At 53.9% G+C, this 15,626-nt stretch overlaps 5 protein-coding genes across 5 annotated transcripts; 3 read left to right on the top strand and 2 right to left on the bottom strand.

Annotated features, from left to right (window-relative positions):
* Positions 1–63: 63 nt before the first annotated feature.
* On the bottom strand, positions 64–1,150 carry IUM83_13730 (TatD related DNase; the record flags this gene model as incomplete). The annotated part of the gene is made up of 2 exons (XM_067938424.1): positions 64–678; positions 767–1,150. 2 exons carry the CDS (start codon positions 1,148–1,150, stop codon positions 64–66), a joined length of 999 nt encoding a protein of 332 aa, XP_067790850.1.
* Positions 1,151–1,260: 110 nt separating this feature from the next.
* Positions 1,261–2,741, top strand: IUM83_13729 (uncharacterized protein; the record flags this gene model as incomplete). Its single annotated transcript, XM_067938423.1, has 4 exons — positions 1,261–1,444; positions 1,554–2,009; positions 2,090–2,299; positions 2,365–2,741. The coding sequence occupies 4 exons, from the start codon at positions 1,261–1,263 to the stop codon at positions 2,739–2,741; spliced, it is 1,227 nt and encodes a 408-aa protein (XP_067790787.1).
* Positions 2,742–2,990: 249 nt separating this feature from the next.
* On the top strand, positions 2,991–4,469 carry IUM83_13728 (uncharacterized protein; the record flags this gene model as incomplete). Its single annotated transcript, XM_067938422.1, has 4 exons — positions 2,991–3,186; positions 3,276–3,749; positions 3,837–4,046; positions 4,162–4,469. 4 exons carry the CDS (start codon positions 2,991–2,993, stop codon positions 4,467–4,469), a joined length of 1,188 nt encoding a protein of 395 aa, XP_067790700.1.
* Positions 4,470–4,974: 505 nt separating this feature from the next.
* IUM83_13727 (TKL protein kinase) lies at positions 4,975–7,682 on the top strand (the record flags this gene model as incomplete). Its single annotated transcript, XM_067938421.1, has 2 exons — positions 4,975–6,004; positions 6,076–7,682. 2 exons carry the CDS (start codon positions 4,975–4,977, stop codon positions 7,680–7,682), a joined length of 2,637 nt encoding a protein of 878 aa, XP_067790789.1.
* A 137-nt stretch (positions 7,683–7,819) lies between these two features.
* IUM83_13726 (FYVE finger-containing protein) lies at positions 7,820–13,579 on the bottom strand (the record flags this gene model as incomplete). Its single annotated transcript, XM_067938420.1, has 4 exons — positions 7,820–8,476; positions 12,020–12,174; positions 12,343–13,462; positions 13,556–13,579. The coding sequence occupies 4 exons, from the start codon at positions 13,577–13,579 to the stop codon at positions 7,820–7,822; spliced, it is 1,956 nt and encodes a 651-aa protein (XP_067790851.1).
* Positions 13,580–15,626: the final 2,047 nt, after the last annotated feature.

Genomic DNA, 15,626 nt, shown 5'->3' with positions numbered 1-15,626 from the left:
GAGGATCAGGTAGTTGCAGATCTTGTGCATGTTATGGCTCCACCCAAAATTCAGTTTCATGTTTCAGTTTGGTGTAAAACCATCAAGGCCGAAGGCCTCTTTGCAATTTTGATACACCGCGACTGCTAACTCGTCCGTCGTCACTTCTCGAATTTTTGCGGCGCTCTCCAATGCAAGTTTCATCAAGGCTGGTTCGTTGATACCGGCCGAGTCTTTCTGCAGCAGCATCGGAGTACCGACAATCTGTTGCACCTCGGCATCAAACACCTTCTCTGTACTTTCGACAGAGGGGGCTTGATCGGGAGCATCCGTCTCGAGCAACAGCGCTTCGAGGGGCAATTCCTTACAACAAGTAACAGCTTTTTTCATCTGTGGGTCCGTCAGTTGCTTGGCATTCAGCGAAAAGAAGACCTTTGCCCCTGGAAGTGCTAAGAACGACCGCATCATGTCCGGCGGGCCACTGTAAGAGTGAAATACCAGAGCCGGAGGCAGTTGACTGCCCCTACGCCCGACAGCTAGCAGGATCTCCAGAAGCTTGCCATAGTACCCCACGCAATGCAGAACGCAGGTCCGCCCCAGCTCAGCCGCCAGAGCCAACTGCGCTTGGAATACCGCTACCTGCACCTCAATCGGCACTTGTCGCCCCCGAGCGCTTTTGCACAACCCGATCTCCCCCACCTACACACAGCATTATCATCTGTCAGATGGATTTCAGGGCAACGAGGTCAAGGCAACTTCAACTTGAAGTTGCCTTATTTAGACGTACACTTGCTCCAGGATGGCGCGCCAACGTGTCCTTGAGTGGCTCCAGACCCTCTGAATCCTCCAGCGACAGCTCACCCGCCCACCATGGATGGAAGCCAAAGGCAGGCACTATTGTGAGCGAGCTATCGTGTTGTTCCTGCTCTATCAGACGCTCCAGAGCGCGCCAGTCCTGCTCGTGAGTGGCACACGACACCACGTGACTCACATGAGCATTGCGCGCTCTAGAGAGCACGCCGTCGAAGTTGCGACGGCTCAATGGAGAGATGATAGACCACAGTCGTTCGTCGTGCAGATGGCAGTGCGCGTCGATGAGCGGCGGCGTCATGAAGTAGCGGCGAAGTGTCGGGACCGAGGTGTGCAAGTGGTGGCGGAGCTGCCCGCCCATCCGAAATTCAAAAGTCGGGTTTAGGGTTTCGGTTCCTCTGTAACAGCATATAATTTCCTGTCAAAACGCTTAAAATCCTTTTCCCGCGGTTGAAGACCATCGAGGAAAAAATGAGTGGGAAAGGGAAGCAGGGCCGCGCCGTGTGGGGGCTCAACGAGGAGCAGGTGCTACTGGAGCTGTTCGAGAAGGCGCGACAGGACCCTGCGGCGCGCACGGGGCGCGGGGTGAAGTCGCAGACATGGTCGAAGATCGTCGAGGACCTCAACAAGCGCTGCAAGAGCACTTTCGTAGTTGGTGAGTTCGTTCATTTAGGGAAAATAAAACAACATCGCATACCTATTCCCTTTTTTCGAGATGAAATGAAAACTAATCGTTCTTGAAAACTTTCTGCTCCTAAAATCAGAGCAAATCAGGTCCAAGTATTCGCGTCTCATGATCGACTACGACCTGTTCGAAGAAGTGGGTGGGGAGGGCTCTCTGAGTGAGGAAGACTGGGAGAAAATCATCGCCAAGAAGCCCGAGCACGCGTCGAGACTTCGTCAATTCAAGGAGTCCGGGTGCCCCCACCTCGAACTGTGTCGCCGCATTGCTGAGAGCAAAGGGGGAGCAAATTCCACTACCCCACCACCTCGGGTTGCTCGGGCGAAGCGGTCGACTCGGTCGGACAGTGAGGCACCACCCAAGGCCAAGAAGGCTTGCGTTGAGGACACTCACGCGACTGGAGGGTGGGACCTCTATAAGGAGAAGTTACTGCTATTCCTGTGCTGGAGAGCGAAGGGCGAGCCGGGATTCTTCACGGACGGGTGGGCTGAAATGACCACGAGACTCAACGAATACTGCACGACCAACTTCACGATGAGTATGCGACGTTTTTTTGTGGGTATATTGGGTTGGTTGGTCGTTGATGTTGATGCTTTGGTGTGTCGTTTGACAATGCAGAGGAAACCAATGCCAAGTACGTGGAGCTGATGCAAAACTACAACCAGTTCAAAACTGCGACAGGGTTCTCGGGTGACCCGGCAACGATCCCCATGAGCGATATGGATTGGGAATGCCTCATGAGAGAGCGCCCGCAGCATTACATCAAGCTTGAAAAGTTTAAGGAGGCAGGCGGATTTCCACACGCAGAGGTCTGCAGTCTGATCAAAGGTGCGTCGGACATCTTTGCACGAGTCATTGACGTAAGTACTAACTCCATACACCTGTTGTTCTAGGAGACACACCAGCCAACGGGATGGGCCCAGCTAGTATTAGCGAGTATTTGTCGACCGGAGCTCTGCAGATCCCGGATCCAACCAAACCACCCGTCATCGCCAACAAGGCCCAGTCTTCGGCTCACGCGATCGCAAGTGCGCAGGCTTCACTGTCGGCTAAAGCTCTCTCGTACCTGCTGCCAGCGACGGCAAACATGGTGGCTGGTGCTGTTCCGCCTACTGCGAACGGATCCGCGGCGGCAACTGCACCAGGGGTTGCTACGACGCCAGTTGCCATGACGCAGGAGCTGCACGACAACCTCAACATGTTCCTGAAGACCGCCACGGCATATCTCGTGATGCTCATCAACGACCACAACCAGGACCGAGAGCTATAGTGCAACCGCCAGCTATCCCCTGGCCGTTTTCGTATCGTGTTGGGTGGGTGCACGTCGAGCATGCGTCGATTTTCCAGCGTTTTTATTTCCTTTCCTTGCAAGTAAATCGTCGCACCAGCGTCCACCAGTCCACAAAGTCTTCTTTTCCTTGTCAACGCAGCTCCCTATCAAATGTCATACCGTTGGAACCATACACCTACGGAACAGCCTAAAATATCCTTGAAGCCTGTCATTTTTCGGAAAGCAAAAATGAGCGTCAAGGTCAAGCAGGAGTGGGGGAAGCAGCGCGCCGTGTGGAGCCTCGAGGAGGAGCAGGTGCTCATGGACCTCGTGGACAAGGCGCGTCACGACCCCGACATGCGCACCAAGAAGGGCCTCAGGCCTCGCGGCTGGGACGCCGTGGCTGAGGAGGTCAACAACCGCTGCAAGAGCGCCTTTAACGCCGGTATACTAAAAGTTTATTTTTTTTCCTAACTGTAAAGAAAACTACTTATTAATATTTCATTATATTTTACGCTAAACGAATCGGAGCAGACCAGCTCAAGTCCAAGTACTCGCGGCTCATGATGGACTATGAGCTGTTCGAGGACGTCGGCGGCGAACGCTCGTTGACCGACGAGGCCTGGGACAAAGTCATCCAGAGCATGCCCGAGAACGAGAAGCGGCTGGCTCAGTTCAAGGAGTCGGGCTTCCCCCATGCAGATATCTGCCGCCGGATCGCGCTGGGCAAGGAAGAGCTGCCAGATCCCCGGCCTTGGGCTTCCTCCGTGGTGGCTGCGAAGCGGCCGAGTCCGTCCGACGAGGAGGAGCTGGCGCCTGAAGCCAAGAAAGCGCGCAAGAAGGTCGAGATGGAGACGGACGGTTGGGGGGCTCGGGAGGAGAAGCTGCTCATGTTCCTGTGCTGGAGAGCGAAGAAGGACCAGGAAAAGTTCATCGAGGAAGGCACCGAACCGTGGCTTGAAGTGACCAACGAGCTCAACAAGCACAGCAAGACCAACTTCGACGAGGGTACGTTGGATGCTGGTGCTTTGATGTTCATATGTGTACTGTGAACTTACCACAATTCTGACGGTGCGAATTCGTGTCCGTGTGCAGAGGATGTCAAGAGCAAATACTTGCAGGTAATGCAAGATTACGAACAGTTCAAGCGCACGACTGGGTTCACGGGCGATGCTGGGACGGCTCCGAGATACAAGAAGGACTGGGACCTGCTTATTAAAGAGCGTCCGGAATGTGCGGGAAAACTTGAGAAGCTAAGAGCTAAGGGTGGCTTCCCGCACGTCGAAGTGTGCAGTCTGATCAAAGGTACGCTTGTCGCTCCTTTGCGTTGCATGCTCGCTCCCATATTTCAGTGTGCACTCATATACTTGCTACTGTATTGTATTATCCATGTGTGGTGCCGCATTTGTTGGCAATTCAGGTGACAAGGCTACCGACGACACCGAGCCTGCAAGTGTTACGGAATATCTGGCCAAGGGCAAACTGCAGCACGTAAAAGCCACCAAGGCCCTCCCGTACATTCTGCCAGCAACAGCGAGCACCACGACCGCGCTGAAGCCGCCTGCCGCGCAGTCCGAACCAGCAGTCGGTACTACTGCTGCTGGTGCCGGCGCGGCGCCGGCTGCCTTTACCCAGGAACTCCACGACAATCTGAACATGTTCCTGAAGACCGCGACGGCGTATCTCGTGATGCTCATCGATGACCATAACAAAGGAAGCGGGATGTAGCGCGGCAGTTTGCTCTCATTTGGCCAGGGTATCGTGCACCAACTTCATCTGCTGTATGTTTTTCAGTGTTGTGCTTTCACGTGGCGATCAACAACGGTTTTTCGTTCGCAACTTGACACTCCAAACTGTGCCTTGCGTGTGCACTGGAATTGACTTCGCTCGCTAACGCCCACTGCATGCATATAGGACATCAAGTGAACGTCTTGAAGGGACCACCGTGGTAAAGTGGTGAAGATAGTGAAGAGGTGAAGATAGAGAGAAGGATGGCCAGTTTGAAGATGGACTACACAACGGTCCCACTGTCGCAACTTTTGGCCGCACCCTCCTCTCTGTAAAGTCCGCGCTTTCCCCGCACCCCGCTGTTTCTCCACACATCATCGAGAGGTCACAGTACTGCATCCCTCCTCACCGCGTCCGGCAAAAGTCCGTTCCAGTGCGCACCAAATGTCTTGACCAGCTACCGTGAAAGTCTCCATTATCGCAATAGAGCTCCTCGGTGCATGGCATGACGTCTCCCGGAGGCCGCGACGGCGACGGCGCGGCCGCGTCGCCGCGCTCGAGCTTCGTGCTGCTGGAGAGCGAGGAGCAGCTGTCCCCGCGCCTGCTGCGCAGCACGCACAGCGACGGCGGGCCGCTGCGAGGCCGTCCGGCGCCGCCGCGCGCGCCGCAGTCGCTGCACTCGCTGCGCCGTGTGTATCCGCCGCCCTCGTCCAGCGAAAGCGACGGCGCACGCAGCGAAGGCGGCAGATCCAACCGCCACCGCCGCCTGGACTCCATCAGCGACCTGTTCCCCATGACGGGGGCCGGCGTGTTCACGAACCCCGCCAACATCATGCCCACGCGCGAGGCGTCCATCCTCATCGACACGGACGTGCAGGCGGCGGCAGCACAGGACGCGACGCACAGACTCGGCATGCAGCCGGCAGGTGCCTCTATTTTGCACGCGGTGCTGGAGCAGAAGGCGGAGGGCCGCGGCAGCAGAGTCACCAGCACGACCAACGCGTCGGGCCGCAACGCCTCGTTCGAGGGGGACCTGCTCGCGCAGAACACCCCGAGCGAGAACACCAGGTCGCGCAGCAGCTTCCTGGACGGCATCCCGCCCATGGAGCCGGCGGATCGAGGCACCCGCTGGGTATTGCGGCTGCGCAAGTGCTTCCAGGGCCAGTGCCGCCACTTCCACCGTTGGCGCCCGAAGCAGAGACTCGTGTCGCTCTGGAGACGCATGATGCCCAATTGGGACTCGCTCATGCTGAAAGGGACGCTGGCTCTCGCTGTCTTGAGTGTGCCCGTGGCGGTGGCCATCGCCGCGGTGCTGTCTCAACAGGCCCCGCACAACGTGCACATGGTTGCGCGGTGTGCAGTGCCGGGAAGTATGGAGAGCTACTCGGCGTCGACGGCGTATGTGGCGGGTGTCATGATACCTGCCATGAACAACTTTGTGTTTTTGGTCGTTTCGTTCTGGCTCGGGATGCTTTGCAGCCGGAGTCGAAAGCGAGTGCTGCGAAGCGCGCCTTACAGCATCAGCTCAAATCTGAGTACGTTGTCGAGTTGACTTGCAGGTATGAGAGGTACCTCACGTTTATTTTTTGTTTGTCTACGACCATAGAATCGGCGTTCATGCTGCCATGCTACGAAGCGATTTGGTACACTATCTCGGCACTATCGGCTGTCGGGTTGGTGATGTACTTCGTCAGCTTTCAAGCTTACAAGAGCGATAGTGACAAGACTTACAGTGCCTTGAGAATCGAAGACGACCCTGGTTACCCGTGCAGTATTGTTACGATGCCGTCTGTGTGGGTGCTGCAGCTGCTGCCAATGCTTATGATCCAGCGCAGCGTTTCGCAAGAAGCGGTGCTACGTGCAATCCTGTACTCCGGCGGTGTGTGCGTTATCTTTGTGATATGCAACATGACTCTCTACAACGTTGGACATGATATCGCCGACACTATTACGATGGTCATCTACGTTCTTCTGCTCCTGTTTTACTGCTGGGCAAAGTTTGTCTTCCACGCGCGAGCTACTTTCGACTTTTTCTTCGTCGCCGCTGTGATTACTTCCATCATGAACATCATAAGCTCCATCATGGGGCTTGTCAAGGTTGACGCGACCTCCACGCTACCAATTATACACTGCGTAGTCTATGGGCTAGACTCGCTGATTGTCGTGGCAGTCCTACTCTCACTGCGTGCCGATACTAGATACTGGCTGGCCATCGATGACAATGGATCGGGCGCAACGGCGTCGTCAAGCGCAATGCGTCGTTATATGGATTTACTATCGGAGCGCGGCATGATCACGAATTTCTCCACGCGAACGTCAGTGTACGACGTGCACCACATGATTGAGGAACACCGACATAACGTTGTGGACTTTTCCGCGCTTGCGCTGGACTGTATTATCGCGCAAGGCGCAACATCCATCGTAATGCGTGGAACACTGCGAAGGAGCACCCCCGTGCCTATCGCCCTAAAGATTTACACCGATGTGCAGGTGACCAACGAAGAAGTGCAGCGATTTTCACGAGAAACTGCGTTGAACGTGCAGTTATCGCACCCGAATGTGGTTCGATTCTACGGTCTTTGTGTAGTGCCACCATCTATCTCGCTCATTTTTGAGTTCTGCGAGTATGGAGCTCTTGACGTGACATTACGTGAAAACCCCGAGATTTGGACACTCGCGGCTAAGCTCAAGGCGTGGCTGGATGCATGTCGCGCCGTTGCCTACTTGCACAGCTTTTCGCCCCCGCTACTTCACCGTGACATCAAAACAGACAACTTTCTAGTGGGTCAAGATTTCCTGATCAAGCTTGCGGATTTCGGCGAAGCTAATTTGTTGCGACCACGAACTGACGGTACCATGACCATCGCCGGCACTGTCGACTACATGGCGCCTGAGATGATCAAGGGCGGCAAGACAGCTCGCTACGGAACCGCAGTTGATGTGTATAGCCTTATGATTACACTTTGGCAGATCATGGTGCCTTCGCGAAGTCCGTGGGAGTCCAAGTCCCATCTTGAAGTCTACCGCTCTGTGGCAAACGGCGAGAGACCCCCATTATTACCGAGCATTCCAAAAGCATGCGCGGAGATTCTCGAAGCCGGCTGGGCCGCCAACCCCAGCGATCGTGTTGCTGTCGAGGACATCATCCCTTCTGTCCACCGTCTTTGGCTGCTTGCAATGCATCAGAAGCCACTCAAACGCACGAAGCATTGAAGTGCTCGCACTGTGCATACCTAACTTTTTACCCAGACGACACTGAGTTGGAGCCTTTATCTATATTGTAATTTCTTGTTGAATGAAAACCATTGAAAGGTTAACGGATGCGTTTCATTCCGCACACCATTATAAGGTCAAAGTTCCGTTAATGAGCGTGGAGGGTCCGATGGTACCGCGCCGTCGGCATCCCCCTTTTCGCGATGCCGGTGCTTGCGTGACGAGCCGCTCTTTTTGTGATGTGAGGACTCCGCGGTGTCGTTCTCTTTCTCTTTTTTTTTCTTCTTGCCAGTCTTCGACTTGCTTTTGCTTGAACCGTGGGGTGTAGAGCTGCCTGTCAGCGATTTCGCGGATGTGCCTTGCTTTCGAAGTACTTTGTCACGTTGTGCCTGCCGCTGCTTAGCTTGAAGCCTTTTCTTACGCTCTTTCTCCTTTACCTGCATTTGGTTCCAGTCTGTGTCGAAAGCTTGCGATTCAACTTTGCCCAGGACCGATTCGTCATCCACCGATACGTCTTCGGGGTCGTCAACGCTACCATCTACAGAAGGAGCGGTTGACGATGGCACCGACGACGTCACATATTTACCGAGCTCGAGATTATCGTCCGCCGAAGATGAAGGTGACGGAGACGACAACTCCACGTGCTCTGAGACGGAGCTACCGGTCTGATCATCAAGAACAGACGTTCGCTTCTTCGGGGCCTTAATCTCGAAGCTGAAACCCCCGTCCTCATCCGGAGAAGACCCTCTGTCGTCGTCCTCGCTGCCAACATCCTCCCTCTCGTGGTCAAAAGTCTTAGAATTCATCGGTGCAGTCATTGACAGGAAATTTACGTCACCAGATCTGTCAAAAATGTCAAACGTAGCACCTAATTCTCGGAGTGGCTCAGCCTTCTTTGCTTCAGTGTGTACCCCGATGGAATTTGATAAATCGTCAACGACAGGGTCATTATCTCGAGTCAAGCCGGAATTCTCTATCGCGCCACGTGCGGCCGTTGTAGTTGGCTCGTCGAATTCGGCGGAGACCCCGATTGGAGTCAAGTCTGCATCATCACCATCTTTTCCATTTTCAATCGGCGAATTTTTTAAACGTGATTCAGCGTTCTGGCCTTCATCAACTGGACCTAACAGAGAAGATAAGTCTTCATCACCAGTCAGGCTAAAGTCCGCAGTCTCATTCTCTAACGTGGTGACTGACATCCAGTTAGATGCTGCATCCGCAAGAAAACCACTCGAAACTGAAGCGGTTGCCTCCTCGTGGTTTACATGATCATCCAAGCGAGTGCCCAGTAAAGTGGGCTCCAACGCCATATCATTATCAGCACTAACACTTTCGTCAGAATTTACCGATGAATCAAGCGGGTCTAGACGAGATTTACGCCTTCGCGTCTTGGTTTTCCGCATCTTTTCCCAGTTGATTTCGAAGTCCTCATCTTCTTTAGCTTCATCCAGACTTATCTTATTTAGGTGACCACTGAATTCTCTGCTTGTAGGTGCCACAGAGCTTGCGTTGACCACTGGATCAAGTGCATTACCACCTTCTTCTTCAGATAAGAATCCAGAAGAAGATTGAGTGAACGAGAAACTTGGATCCTTTGTAGTCTGTGCAGATTGGGGCTCCACCATCGAACTAGTGTCTTTTTCAACGTTGGTATTTTCTCCACCGTAGAGTTTAGCCACATCATGATCATCAGATGTGTCGAATAAAGCGTCAATCGGATCTTCCTCTTCAACTAGTTTTTTCACAGGTTTGAAAACAGGAACAACATCAACTTGTAGTGGCGTAGTGAGCAGATCATCGGACTTGGCAGTGGTCAATTTGACATCAACACTATCCACACCATTGTTGGTATCCCGTCGAAAAGATTGCTTCACGCGCCGTCCTTTTAGTGACGCAAACTCTGGATCGCTGTCAGATTCAACTTTCGTTGCCACAAAATCATTGATTTTGCGACTCGAGCGACGTCTTGACTTCTTGGTTTTGACTTTTGCTGGCTGAGGCATAAAATCTCCATCATTGTCGCTACTCTCTCCTTGACCCGCCTCGGCTTTTGCTGCTCCGGTCTGGAAGAGAGCTTCGTAGCTAGTTGCACCACCAAGCGTTTCTGCTTCGTTCGGACTGTCTTCAAATAGATCAGCAAACGAATCTTTGCGCTTCTTGACATTTTTCTTTTTGCTACCAGGCCTGTGTTTGCCTTCCCGATTTGGCGGCGGCCGAACAGATGTAGAGTATGGATCGCTTGGCTTATCATTCTCTTCATCGCTGCTGTCGTTGTCGAAAATGCTCTCCTTGCGACCACTTGATTTTGCTGGACTTTTATGCGGTTTTGCAATTTGGCTGTTGCCTCCACCCCCTTTACGACTTCGGATCAGCTGTTTCAGCGCCGCCAGCTCGCTTTCCAGAGAACTAATCTTGTCTACAATGATTTCCGCGACTTCATCATCAACTTCCTCGCCGCCCGCATCCTTGGAAACGACAGAGTTGGCAGTTGGCGGCCGCACAACTGGTTCAGAGAGAGCATAGTAGTTGCGTCCACTAGTTCCGGAAATTATCATATCTGGGACCGCCTGCGGCGCTTCTAACTCTGTTGATTCTGATCGACTGACAGGTCGAGCAGCTACTGCGCGAGGTGGAACCCGTGCTGCGACGTATCCACCCGTTGTCGGATCAAATACATAATCATTAGGCTCTTCAAACTCGGCGAAAAAATCATCAATTGACTCCTTGCGCTGGGGCTGTTTCGAAGTTGCGCTGCGCTTCAAGTCGTCCATAATGTTGCCAAGCGGAGCAGGTTGAGCTGGAGAAGCATTGTACTGAAAAGATGACCCACGGTCCTCATCATAGCCAGCGCGAGACTGAAGACTCGTCGGTACTGCGTATGTCGCAGTTCCAAGTCCAGGGGCTGATCGGACATTACTCCAAGTAAAACCAGATTCACCCGCGTCTTTACGATCATCCAGTAGTGACATTGCTGCAGATTGCCTCCATGTCTCAGTAGAGTCGATGACTGAACGGGCAGGGGGTTGAACAGATTGCGATTCAACCTCAAACGAAAGCTCGTCAGCTTCATCAATAGATCTTCTTTGATCAAACCGAGAAACACCAACTGCAGAAGCTCCGATCGCCACTCGACCTGCAGCGGTAGTCGCTGCCCATCCATTTGCACCCGTCGAGCTGAACCGGTCAGTGGATGCATTGTTTTTCGGCGATTCAAAGAGATCATCAAATGTCCCCCGACGCTTACGCTCTGGCATTCGCTGAGCTACTTCACCGGTCTGGTTAGATCCACTAACCTGAGTAGGCATTGAGGCTTCAAAGCGAGCGTGGGCTTCGTTCGAGTCGACATATCCAGCCATAGAGAAGCGAGCGTTTTCTTGAGGAGCTGATTCTTGAGTATCCACATAATAGTCCATCACAGTATGTCGTTCCAATCTACCTGTGGCTGCCTCATGCACGCTACCACGGGTAATCTGGCTGATGCTTGTTACAGACGGGTTGGTGTTCTCGGTGTCATTCATTTCTGGTGGGGCCACAGAAACCGTCGGCGGTGCCTTTGCCGGCTTCGGGGGTGTGGTAGTCTTCTCGGTTGTTTTGGACCCCATACCAAAGAACCGCTTAAGCGCTCCGGTAAAGCCGCCCTTTGCGTTTCCATGATCTCCGGCAGTACCCCCAGCAGTGCGACTACGTCGTTGGTTTTCTACGGGAGAGTTCGACGTATGTGAAGGAGGGTCCACGATGCTGTACGAGTCTTGTTCACTTGAGAAGCGGTGCGGTGGCACTGTCGGTGGCAGCGCCGACTCATTTACCCAAGCCATATCCTTGGCGAGTTGTTGTTTCTGTTGTTCCTCCTGCTTGCGCTGAACTTCTCGCTCTGCGAGAGTTGCCTCGAAGAACCCCGGCGAATCATCAACGACTAATTTGTCGGCATCGTCGTCATAAAATGTAGGCTGAGCAGGAGTAACTACGGTGCGTGGCATGGCAGATGCCAGCATACGAGGTTCATCTTCCGACGAAAAGGAAGGATTCAGTTCATCCAGCGTCATGTTTTCATTCCCTCGAGCCCGAGGCTTGCTAGCCTTGCTTTTCTTCTCTGTCTTGTTTGTTGTAGACTCACGGCGCTTCGTTCCGCTGAAGATATCTTTCAGATTGTCTTTGAAAGTATGGCGTGGCTGAAAATCCCGCTCATAACTTGTGCTTTCATCGGTAGTGGTGTGTTGAGAGTGTCTGTCATTCGGTCGCGCGCCGTCATAGCTGGAAGGAGCAGCGCTTGCTTGTTGCTTTGGTCGAGGCATAGCAACTGAGCGAACATTATCGTGGCCAAGCCCGGGTCCACCCACGTCATCATAACGGAATTGATCGGAGATGTAGCCCTTGGCCGTGATTCCCGCAGTCAGTCGACTGGGTTCAACACTGTGATTCGCGTAAGTCGTAGTAGTGGCCTGCTGTTTCGGCCTCGGCATCTCAACGGATAAGTCGTCGTCGTGTCCAAGACCTGGTCCACCCACATCATCATAACGGAATTGATCGGATATGTAGCCCTTGCCCGTGATTCCTGCAGTCAGTCGACTGGGTTCAACACTGTGATTCGCGTAAGTCGTAGTAGTGGCCTGCTGTTTCGGCCTCGGCATCTCAACGGATAAGTCGTCGTCGTGTCCAAGACCTGGTCCACCCACATCATCATAACGGAATTGATCGGATATGTAGCCCTTGCCCGTGATTCCTGCAGTCAGCGTACTACCAGTCATGGGCACAAGCACTGACGGTTGTTCGGTTGCGGGCGTGATAGTATACGTATCGTTCACTCGATCCCCCCAGCCTGGTCCCTTTGACCCAGAACCTTCTTCATCCCGGCCAGCCCCGCTACCACGAGCTCGCGTACGTTGATCCGGCACATCCGTAAACCAATCGTCATCTGCACCATCAAACAACGCCGCTCCATTTGTCGTCGGTTTCTCCTCAACACCATCAGCCTGTCGCCGCGAGACCTTCATCGTCTCAATTGGCACCGCCGTCCCTGTCTTCTCCAGCTTCTCTCTCTTCTTCCGTTCCTTGCGCTCTTTCTTCTCCTGCTTTTTCCTAGCCTTTTCGTCGTCACCATTATGCTTAGGAGTAAATGCATTTGCCAGCGACGAGCGCAGATCAGTTTGTTGCGCACCCGGAGTGGACGACGCCGGCGTCACCTCAGCAGCTGATGGCCGGCCGTCATCGCTCGAGTCGTCGAACAAATTCGACGCCGTGTCTCGCTGCTGAGCCCCACCAGCACGAGCCTCCCGGTCGTAGGCGTCCTGCTCCGCCAGCAGCTGGTTGTTGCACGTGGCGCACACCCGGTGCTTGCGGTGCGAGAACTCGAAGAACAGGAACGACGAGCAGTCCGAGCACATGACGCGGCCGCAGTGGCGGCAGTGGTGTTTGCGCCTCACGAGCGAGAAGTCTGCTCTGCAGAGGCCGCACTTGCTCACGGCCACGTCCGACTGCCACTGCACGTCGAACAGCTCCTGGCTGTCCTTGCGGCGCGCCTTGCCGTGTCTGCGGCGCCGCTTGTCCTGCTTCCCGGAGGCCGCCAGGTCCGTCGCGTTGCTGGCCGCAGAGCCCGCTCTGTCGCGCGCGTAGGACCTGGACACGACGCTGCTGGAGCCCGCGGGGCTGCGCGTGGACGGCCGTCCGCCCGGGGTCGACGGCTGCGCTGCGGACGGCGGAGAATTGCGCGGCTTCTGCGGCCGAGAGGGCGACGGCGCGGCCGGAGGGGGGTTCCCGTACAGATCGTCGAACTCGCCGTCGTCCTGCAGCGTTTCCAGCGAGAAAAACACGGGCGTGGAGGTGAGAGACAGGAGAAGAAGATGAGCACGCAGACGTGGAGCCTAGAGGAGGCCTACCTCGTCGAAGAACGGGTCGCTCATGCCGCCAGGAGCTCGGGCGAGCAGCGCTCTGCTCTTTTGTTCTCTTTTTGGGAACTGAAGAGCTTGAGTTGATAGGGCAACATTAACGCAACTTGAGCACAACTTAATTTTGACTTCAACATCAACTGGTCAAACCAAGCGTCGAATGTCCGAGCGCAGCTGCAATTGGATGCGTAGCAATGCTGAGTTCGCACTTGCGTCGCCCTGTAGCAGCAGGGGACAGTCGCGACCGGCTAATTTGAGCACCATAGTACCAGGTAAGGTATATTGCAGCTATACCAACTTTGCCGTAGCTCTACCTAAAAAATAGTATAACTAACGTTAAATACAAGGGATCCATCCGCCGCTCGTTTGTCAACAGTCGATTCGGGATGGCCAGCACTTTACAATCTCCCTGCCAGACCCATGCCCACTCCTTCCTTCTCCAGTCACTGAAAAAGACGAAGACGTGCGCGGTGGCTCTTCGAAGTTGATATGTTTTGCCGCCAGGACTCGACGAGCACCACCTGCAATTGCTGGTTCCCGCGAGTGAACCCCGCGTCGGATAGTTTCACTGCTGGAGCTCTCGTACGGCAAATATGGGGAGGGGTTTTTGGCGACGTTCTCGCGCACTTTGAGGTGTCGAACCACATGTTGTGCTCCAGCAGAAATTTCGTCAGCTCCGCCAGGTCAGAGATATTGAGTGGCTATCTCCTTAGGGGTAGGTGTGACTACAATCCAGCGCTCTATAGTATGGAGGACGGCGTCCCTCCGTGGTTGGAGTGGATCGTAGATAGCATTTTGTCAAAAAGTCAGTCAACATTTTGCAGCAGCCGTGGAGTCACCATATCTACTAGTGGAGCTGGGGGAAAGCGCGAACACAACTCTAGATTGCTGTCGATCTGCCCGTCCGGCAAATACTACTCGCGCGTACGCGCCGAAACAAAGGGAGTTCAAGGCTCGGTGCGATCGCAAAGGCTTCCACGAAACTACACGTTACCAGGTCACAGTATCCAAGGTGCATCTTTTTCTTCAAGAGGAAGTTGTAGATCGCCAAGTTCGTGTCAAAAAGTCTGCCCGCAGAGTCAGCGTAGCTACAGTTGAAATGTATGTAAGCGCTCTGTCGGATTTGTACAACGACCAGCACAGCAGGGAGCAAACGCACACCCGCACCCCCGCAACAGCCTCATTAAGGCTCTCCTGACTTCGTTGGAGCGCGAGAAACACGAAAAGAACAAGCGTGAGTACGTTGATCGCGGTATTGGGTCTCTATTAGATGGTTACTGCACTACTAACGATCTCGTGGCAATCTCTCGCTATTACATGAACTTGAATACTGGTGGAGACTTACGAAATCGCCTCAGCCATTTCTTGTGTCATGCCTGCCTTCTGCGAGGCGAGTCTGCGCGTAACATGGAATTACCTGATCTTTTCAGGGTGGAGTTGGAGCATGAGGGCTTCACAGAATGCAGAGCGCTCGTGATGATTATGGAGCAAGGTAAAACGAATCAATTTGGCCGCCGCGAGTTTGGCTCTTGCATTCGACACTACAATGTCGAGATTTGTCCTATCGGAGCTCTCGCTTTGTATTTTTTCTATCGATGGTGTGTGCAAATGGAAGCAATACCAGACGTTCTGATCCCACACAATTGGTATGATAATAAGGTGCTCAAGTCAGGAAAAGAATCAAACAATGCGCTGCCTTACCGGGATCATTACGACGCAACCGTGAAGGCTTTCACCACTCTGGGCTTGCACTCTAAAGCAAAGACCCATGCGGCGCGAGGGTCTGGGTCCAGAATGGCTGAGCTGGCAGGGGGGACAGAATCTCAAATTAGACGTTTAGGCAGATGGAATGCAACAGCGATGGAGGGATGTTACCTGACTGCACTGCCTCGTGAAGCAATGCGTTCGTTGGCTGGGTTTTCGCCAGATCGCTGCGCCATTTTCTTGGAGCGGGCAGCACTCACTCCGCCCGATAGCCTTCAGCGCGAAGTATTTCCTTTTGTGGAATATTACATGACAGCCTACAACCAACAATCAGCACCGCACGTTGCCACAGGGGGTT

Source organism: Phytophthora cinnamomi (assembly GCF_018691715.1).
Source record: "Phytophthora cinnamomi strain GKB4 chromosome Unknown Contig44, whole genome shotgun sequence".
Classification (NCBI taxonomy): Eukaryota; Oomycota; class Peronosporomycetes; order Peronosporales; family Peronosporaceae; genus Phytophthora; species Phytophthora cinnamomi.
Note: the sequence above shows the minus strand (reverse complement) of the source record. Positions and strands in the feature narration are given on the sequence as shown.